Source organism: Podarcis bocagei, assembly GCF_964188305.1.
Source record: "Podarcis bocagei genome assembly, chromosome: W".
Lineage (NCBI taxonomy): Eukaryota > Metazoa > Chordata > Lepidosauria > Squamata > Lacertidae > Podarcis > Podarcis bocagei.
This window is the reverse complement of record NC_138131.1, coordinates 61,937,887-61,946,300: the sequence shown is the minus strand read 5'-3', so window position 1 is coordinate 61,946,300 and position 8,414 is coordinate 61,937,887. Positions and strand designations below refer to the sequence as shown.

The 8,414-nt window shown below is 52.3% G+C and overlaps 1 protein-coding gene across 6 annotated transcripts in view; it reads right to left on the bottom strand.

Annotated features, from left to right (window-relative positions):
- LOC308578285 (receptor-type tyrosine-protein phosphatase epsilon-like) overlaps positions 1–8,414 on the bottom strand; it is a 76,612-nt gene that overhangs the window by 11,858 nt on the left and 56,340 nt on the right. For all 6 annotated transcript variants that reach the window (XM_081178549.1, XM_081178547.1, XM_081178548.1 and 3 more), the window contains 3 exons: positions 1,851–1,944; positions 1,541–1,617; positions 12–146 (listed from right to left, as the gene is read on the bottom strand). In XM_081178549.1, coding sequence (XP_081034675.1) covers positions 12–146; positions 1,541–1,617; positions 1,851–1,944 — 306 coding nt within the window. The remainder of the gene's footprint in view (positions 1–11; positions 147–1,540; positions 1,618–1,850; positions 1,945–8,414) is intronic.

Sequence of the window (8,414 nt, the reverse complement as noted above, 5' to 3'; positions counted from 1 at the left end):
AGTGGTCATACCTGCTCCCTTTCGAGAACTTCGGTGAGCATTACAATTGTGTGGCATTTCCATTCCCACACCATTCGCCAGAAGTCTTCCACAGTGTGAGGAAGAGGTCCTTGTGTTGCAATGAAGTAATCCTTCTGGCGATAGCCCTTCACAGTAAAAAAAATACATGCAACGATTACCTACCTGATGCCTCGGTGATTTCAATTTTTTAACTCCAGGCAACCTAAAAGTGATTCTAGACTAACTAGAAATATCAGAAATATTAGAACAAACTATTCTTTTCAGAAAGCTCCAGAATGAGCCACAAATCCAGAAAACTGTAGTTAGTCCCTTACATACAATGGAAGAAGAGGGAAACCAGTTCAGGAATAGAAAAACACAAGATATATTGCATATTGCATTGCATTGCATTGCATTGCATTGCATTGCATTGCATTGCATTGCATTGCAATCATGAACGAATTCCTATGCCCCACAAATAACCCAGAGATGCATTTTAAATAAAAGAACACATTCTACTAAAAACATGCTGATTCCTGGACCGTCCGCAGGCCGGATTGAGAAGGCAATTGGGTCACATCTGGCCCACAGGCCTCAGGTCGCCTACCCCTGCTCTAACCCCTACACCACACCAGCTGCCATTCATGATCTGAATTCAGGCAATAATCTCAGGTGGCTGCCTCATGTGGGCATGATGAACTGATACTCCACCTGGCCCCCTGGCTGCCAAGTCAGCCCTGAAGAAGCCTTGCATGGTTGTGTTTACTGCTGCCACCCATGTGAGACTTCTGTGAGGCCTCTGAGAACGGGCAAATGGGGTCCTTCAGAGTGAGAGAGGGAGCCAGGTGCTTCTCACCACCCACCTCCTGCGAGACAGACTTTCATGCAAGCCCTGTAGGCGCACGCACACACACACACACACACACACACACACACACCCACACACACCACAAGAGAGAAAAAGCCAATGGACAATCCACCAGGTGTCTGAAAATGTAATTAGGTGGCACTGGAAAGACTGTGGGAATTTAACCGGGTTCATTAACTGACTTATTAAGCTTCCCTTGAGGACTGTATTAAAGTATTAGAAAATAAAATAAAAATCTAAGGGTCAAGAGAAAAAAGATGGCAGTGTGTATATAGAGATGAACCCTACGACTGAGACCATGAAGGAGTAAATACTGTTCAGGCAGCTGAACTGTATTTGGAAGAAGTGGAGAAGAGGAAAATTCTTATTTGATAGCTAGAAAATGCTTCGCTGCAGGTGGGGACCTCAATTTCTGTTTTCTCTTAAGGAACAAGGAGAGCAGGGAGGTTTGTCTCTCTCTGTTGACATTTTAAGTGCAAAGCCATACTTTTTATGATGTTGATAATTTGATTCTTTTTGAAAATTCTCAAGTTACTCTTCAATATAGCTCATGTGGTAATGATAAAGGCACATGTGCAACCATGTTGCCTGCTAGTCGAAAACAAAGTTGACTGCTGAAAAGACTTGTAAAAATCAGTACTACACATATTCCACATACACAGAAACACTTACGTCTATGAAGGAAGCATTGATATAATCCGTATACTCCTGACCTCTTTTCATTGAAAGAATCACTCTGTTAAAGTCATCTAAAATACAAAAACACCACATATTAGGTTTCTTAGAATACTTAGCATTTTATAGTCAATAATACAATAAAGATATGAAGCTTCAGGCTTTCGTAGAATCAAGTTTACGATATATCTTTGTACTTCAGCCTAGCAGTGCCACCTGCTGTTGAATGTGTAACATAACCGTACACTACTAATTTGGATAAATACAAGTATTTCGGTTTTTACAAAGAGGAAAATTAGTATCTTACATGGGATGATTTGGATAACTCTGGCTTTCTTCATATTTGCGGGCAGATTACCAGTTCTCATGTTTTCTTTCATTATTCGAACATTTGTTAATTTCTACAGCAAAAAGAGAAATTGGGCTAGGACTTTGTAGATTACTGTATAAAAACACAGAATACCAAAAATGGCTAACAGGTACACATCAAAATTTCATGATATTCTGTTCCTTTTAGAGATTTCTAGTTGATTCACCTGATCCCAAACCACATAAACCTTCACCTGTGTTCTTTTATGTTACACCTATATGGAAAGCAATTTTTTAAAACCTGGAAACTAAGACACACTGCTTTTGTTTTCTGCAGGCAAGGTATGTAGCTAGAAAGAGTGATATGTACAGTTCAATTTCTAGTAGCTTGTATGTATTACTTGTTTCTAGGTTAGATTACTGCAATGTGTTATACATGGGGCTGCCTCTGAAGACAGTTTGGAAACTTCAGCTGATGTAAAATTCAGTTGCCAAGTTCTCACTGGGGCAAGACAAGCTGAGCATATAGCGCTAATCCTTGCCCAACAGCACTTGCTGCCAATTGGTTTCTAGGCCCATTTTAAAATGTTGGTGCTGACCTATGAAGCCTTAAGCGGCTCAGGACCTCAGGACCTTAAGGACCGCCTCTCCCTATATGGACCTACCCAGCCCCTGTGTTTGGAGGGCCTTTTCTTTGTCCCTCCCCTCCCCAAAAGGTTCAGAGGCTCACAACATGAGAACAGGCCTTTTTTGTGGTGGCTCCCCATTTGTGAAAAGCTCTCCCCAGAGAGGCTTGCTTGGTGCCATCGTTACATGTCTTTAGGTACCAGGCAAAAACATTCCTCTTTAACCCAAGCCTTTGGCCATTAAATATTCTATGGCTTTTTATATGTGGAGAGACTGTTATTATGATTTTTCTGTGGTTTTTTATTTTTTTTAAATATGCTATTGTCAGGGGTTTAGGAGCAGAGGCACGGGCAAGGGAGGAAACAGAGAGCGAAGGGGAGGAGGCAGAAGAAAAGATGAGTGATGACGACGACCCGAGATCTCCTAGTCTTTCCAGTGAATCAGAGGATTCACAGAAAGGAGCACCAGTGGCCAGGGCAAGGGGGGCACCCCAGGAAGATAGAGCCAGAAGGGACTCAGGGGGGAGCAGCTGGAAATCGGGACCTGCGTCACCGCCAGGAAGCAGGGAAGAGGAAGGGAGCCAGGGGGGAAGCGCTGGCAGCTCACCACAGGAGGGAGGGCATGAGTCAGGAGTGGCCACACCTCCATCGGGGAGCGAAGAAACGGTTAAGAGGAAGGTGGAAGGTTGGGCGCGCGCGCCAAGTTCAAATGCAGAGGAAGGCGGCGCAGTAAGCAGCCCCGAAAGGGAACCAGGTCCTAAAGCCCGGCGCAAGGAGGCAGGAGGGTCCGGGTCAGCGTCAGAAGAATCCCGGAAGGAGGAGGCCCCGGGGGGTAGAGGGACCCAGAGGAGGACAGTCAGGCGGAAAAGGTGGAGCAAGGCTAGGATATTAAGCTGGTGCTCACGGGGCGGAGACTCAGACGGAGCTTCGCCGATCTAGCTACTAGACGTAGAGTTTGCGCGCAGCAGCGTGAGAATGGAAACTGTAATTCAATAAAGACTTTTACTTAATGATCGCTGGCTAGCGTGATCCTCTGTGAGCTAGGATCTTCAAGCAGCTCTGACAGTAAGCTCCGTCTCTCCATTGTGGGCATCTACAGCCTCGAGGAGGGGAGAGAAACAGGTGCCTACTAGCGAGCTCACGAACGGCAGACGACATGACGGCTGAGCAGCAGATAGAGGACCTCAGAAAAGCAGTGGCACAACTGAACGCCGAGGTTCTCGCATCCAGGAAGAGAGAGGAGGAGGCAGCTGCCGCCTGCAGGGATCTCCAGGTCAGGTTAGACGTGCTGACAAAGCAGACACCCCGGCAGGAGGGAATCGGGTTGGCGAGACGGACAGGCGGGCTGGTCTCTCACTTCGATGGGAACCTGCAACAGTATCCCAACTTTAGAGCCGACGTACTGTGCGCACTGCAACTGCTGCATAAAGACTTTAGAGATGAACAAGAGAGAGTGGGGTTCATCATGTCCCATCTGCATGGGGATGCGAAAGCATGGCTACGCAATTTATGGAGAGATAAGGATCCGGCGCTCCAGAATGCGGATGCCTTTATTAAAGCGATGGATGGGTGCTTTTTATCAAGTATTGACGTGGATCTTGCACGGAAGGAGGTGCATGGGCTGAGACAAGGGAGGGCCAGCGTCAGGCAGTATCATGCCCGCTTTTTCGCCTTGGTCAGTGCCCTGGAATGGGACAGAGATTCGGCTCCTGTAAGAGACCTCTTTTGGGAGGGGCTGCACAACTCGATTAAAGATGAGATCGCGAGGGGGGAGAGACCCCGAACCACCCAGGAGGTCGTTCAGAGGGCACTGGCAGTGGGGGTGAGGCTGGAAGGACGTCCGTGGAGCAAGGACGAAGGGCGTGGAGGGCGCGAACCAGCCGGGGGCCCCTCCTTCCTTCCCAGAGAAGCAGCGCGGGCGCAATCCACGCCTCCGCCAGGAGGAGGAGCCGAACCTATGGAGGTTGGAGGTGCAAGGGCTCAGTCAGCAACCAGAGCCCTAGCACCGGCAGCAGTGAAAGCGAAGCCTCCTAGAGGGAACAGGAAGTGTTACGTCTGTGAGGAACCAGGGCATATGGCAAAAGAGTGTCCCCAGAGGCCCCACAAGCTCACTGCAGCCTCAGCAATGGTGACTGCAGCAACGCAGCAAGGAGGACCACAGCAGGGAAACGACGCGGTCTGGCTGGAGGAAGAGGCACTGGGGCCCAGCCAGACGTGTTAGTGACGCAGTCCCCAGAGATTTTACAGCCCGTGAACCCCCTCCCGCCCAAACCAGTAGTGAGGCTCACAGCATCTCTCCAGCTGCCCAATGGAATCACCATAGACGTGCCAATCACCATTGACTCAGGCAGCAATGCGGACTTTATAGGGCAGGACTTTGTCGACAGGCACGCTGTGCAGTTGCTGCCGGCCACACTGCCCCTGCAGGTTGTCACGGTGGATGGCAGGGAGCTGCTCGGGGGGCAAGTGGTGAAGCAGACGCCACCAATGGTGATGCGACTTGGGAATCACAAAGAAATCATCAGCTTCAACGTCACTCAACTATCTGACACGCCCGTTGTATTGGGCATGAGTTGGCTGGACAAGCACAGCCCAACGATGGCTTGGTACCAGAGGCAGTTGATCTTCGGCTCTTCCTTTTGTGCTGAACACTGCATCGTGCCCAGGCAGGAAGGAGAGGAAGAGGAGTCACAGCTGCTGCTCGGCACGCTGCAAGCGATTCCCCACAAGTACGCTGAATTTTTGGAAGTTTTCTGCGAGAAGGAGGCAGACAGGCTACCCCCTCACAGACCATATGACTGCAAAATTGACCTGCTGCCGGGGGCGGCGCTGCCTAAAGGGAGACTGTATTCCATGTCAGAGGACGAACTGCAAGAACTCAAGGAGTTCATTGATCATAATTTGCAGCGCGGCTTCATCCGGGAGTCCAAGGCAGTGGGGGGCAGTCCCGTATTCTTTGTTAAGAAGCGGGACACGCCCCAAAAGAGACTCGTAGTGGATTACAGGATTTTGAACAGTGTGACTAGGCCATCGGACTTCCCCATGCCCCGAATTGACGACCTCCTCGCAAAGGTACGGAAGGGCAGAGTGTTCACCAAGTTGGACCTGCGGGGGGCGTACAACCTCATTCGCATGCGGGAGGGTGATGAGTGGAAGACAGCCATGTTCACGCCACTGGGGACCTACGAATATAGAGTTATGCCTTTTGGATTGCAAAATGGCTCCCACGTTTTTCAAGCTTTTATGCATCACGTGTTGGCGGGACTTCTCTACAAGACGTGCGTCTGTTTCTTAGATGACATCCTGATCTTTTCGGAGTCGCAGCAGGAGCATGACAAACACGTCAAGGAAGTGCTGAGCAGGCTAAAGCAACATAGGCTCTACGCCAAGCTGGAGAAGTGCCAATTCGACGTGACGGAGGTGGATTTTCTGGGCTACAAGCTGTCTGACAAGGGGCTCGCCATGGACAGCGCCAAGGTTCGAGCGGTGTTGGATTGGAAGAGCCCGCGCAACCGGAAGGAGGTCCAACGGTTTGTCGGCTTTGCGAACTTCTATCGCAAATTTATCAAGGGCTTCGCGATGCAGACGGCGGCCATCACTGACACGCTTAGCTCCAAGAAAAAGAAGTTCATTTGGACAGAGCAGGCGGAGCAGTCCTTTCAGGCACTCAAGCGTCTCTTCGCGTCGGAAGAGCAGCTGCTTCATGTCAACCCCAGCAAGCCGATGAGGGTGGAGACAGACGCTTCGGACAGAGCCGTGGGGGCGGTCCTGCTGCAGAAAGACCCGCAGGGGGTGTGGCGACCGGCAGCGTTTTACTCCAGGAAGCTCAGCAAGTCCGAGCAGAACTACACCATATGGGACAGGGAGTTGCTGGCTATTCACGCAGCGTTCAAGGCGTGGAGGCACTTTCTGATCGGCGCCAAGCACACGGTGCAGGTTTGCACGGACCACAAGAATCTAGAGCACTGGCGCACGGCACAGTTCCTGAATCAGAGGCAGATACGTTGGGCTGAGTTCTTTGCGAACTTCGACTTCCGAATAGAGTATGTCCCGGGGGACACCAACATCATGGCAGACGCTCTCTCCCGTAAGCCACAGTATCTGGAGGACGCAACACCAGCGGCCGCCATGCACATCTTCGCACCGACAGTGTGGGCGTGCGCCGCGGCGACTGTGGACCTAGAGGCGGTGCGACGAGCGTTGCAGGGGGACTCCTTCGCACGAGCAAAGATGGCAGAGGTGCAAAGGGGCAAGGCAGCGGCCGACGGTTTCCAGCTAAGAGATGGATTGCTCATCCGTAAAGGGGCCATCTACGTGCCGGGAGACGAACTTCGAGCCAAGGTGCTGCAGCAGCTGCACGACGCGCCCACGGCCGGGCACTTTGGCAAGGAGAAGACGGTGGAATTAGTAGCCAGGGATTTCTGGTGGCCTGGAATGAGAGGGGAGGTCGCAGACTACGTGGCGAGGTGTGACACCTGCCAGAGGGCCAAACCGGTGCACAAACCGCCGGCCGGACTGTTGGAACCGCTGCAAACTCCGGTCGAACCTTGGGAAAGGGTGGCCCTGGACTTTGTCACGGATCTGCCCAGCTCAAGGGGCAAGACGGCAGTGCTGGTGGTGGTGGACCTGTTTTCCAAGATGGCCCATTTCATTCCGTGTGCTAAGGTGGCCACGGCGGAGCACACCGCCAAACTGTTCATAGACCACGTGTTCAAGGTTCACGGTCTGCCACGGTCTATTCTGTCCGACCGGGGGCGGCAGTTCATCTCGAATTTCTGGCAGAAGCTGATGGGCTTCCTGAACGTCAAGATCAACCTGGCGTCGGCGAGACACCCGCAGACCAACGGGCAAGCGGAGCGGGTCAATGCCATCATGCAGCAGTACCTGAGATGTTATGCAAATCAACAGCCTGCGACGTGGGTGGATTACCTGCCGCTTGCCGAATTCGCCTACAACAACACGAAGCACGTGTCCACGGGGGTCACGCCGTTCTTCGCCAACAACGGGAGACACCCCAGAACCTTCCCGGGACTGGAAAGAATGGGGGAGGGGGAGCCGCAGACAGCAGATGCGTTCGCGTCGGAGCTGCAGGAAGTCCACGATCAGCTGAGGCGCCACCTGGAGCTGGCCAAGCACGCATACAAGGTACAAGCAGACAAGCACAGAAGGGTTGGAGAAGAGCTCCACGTGGGAGACTGGGTTTGGTTAGCAGCCCATGCAGTGCCGGCCAGGTCGTTGGCCAAGAAGAAACTAGGGCATAAGCAACTGGGGCCCTACCAAGTCGAAGAGCAGGTCAACCCGGTAGCTTTCAGACTGGCACTTCCGGAGGGTTCCAGGATGCATCCAGTATTCCACAGATCGGTGCTCACTCCCTACAAGGCACCGCACAGGTTCCAGGAACCCGGAACGGCGCCGAGTCCGGCCAGAGACAGAACAGGGCACGCGGGAGTGGCACAGAAGGAGCGCATCAACGAAGTCACGGAGATTTTGGACTCCAGATGGGGGGAAGAGGGGGTAGAATACTTTCTCGCCAAGGAGGGCACCCCGGCCAGTGCGAACAGCTGGGTGCCGGGATACGCCTTAGACGAACCTCTGCTCAAAGACGAGTTTCATGCCCTCTTCCCACATAGACCTATGCCAGCAGACTTTTTCGACGACTGGCTTTTCACGCCCACGCTTTCGGCCAGCACGTTCCGGGGGTTCGACTCGGACGAGGAACCGACACGAGACGTCCGTTCCCCGGAGGGGTCACCCTCGGGATCCGCCTCGGAACCCTCGTATTGGTGGGACGATAGGCCAGAGGAGCAGTTCCGCAGAAAGTGGCTGGAATGCTCAGGACGAGCAACGCCGCCAGGAGGAAGTGAGGGAGAGACGGACATGGACATTTTCGGGGACGACCCTGGTTTCGAGCACGGCGGCACAGAGATGGAAGCGGA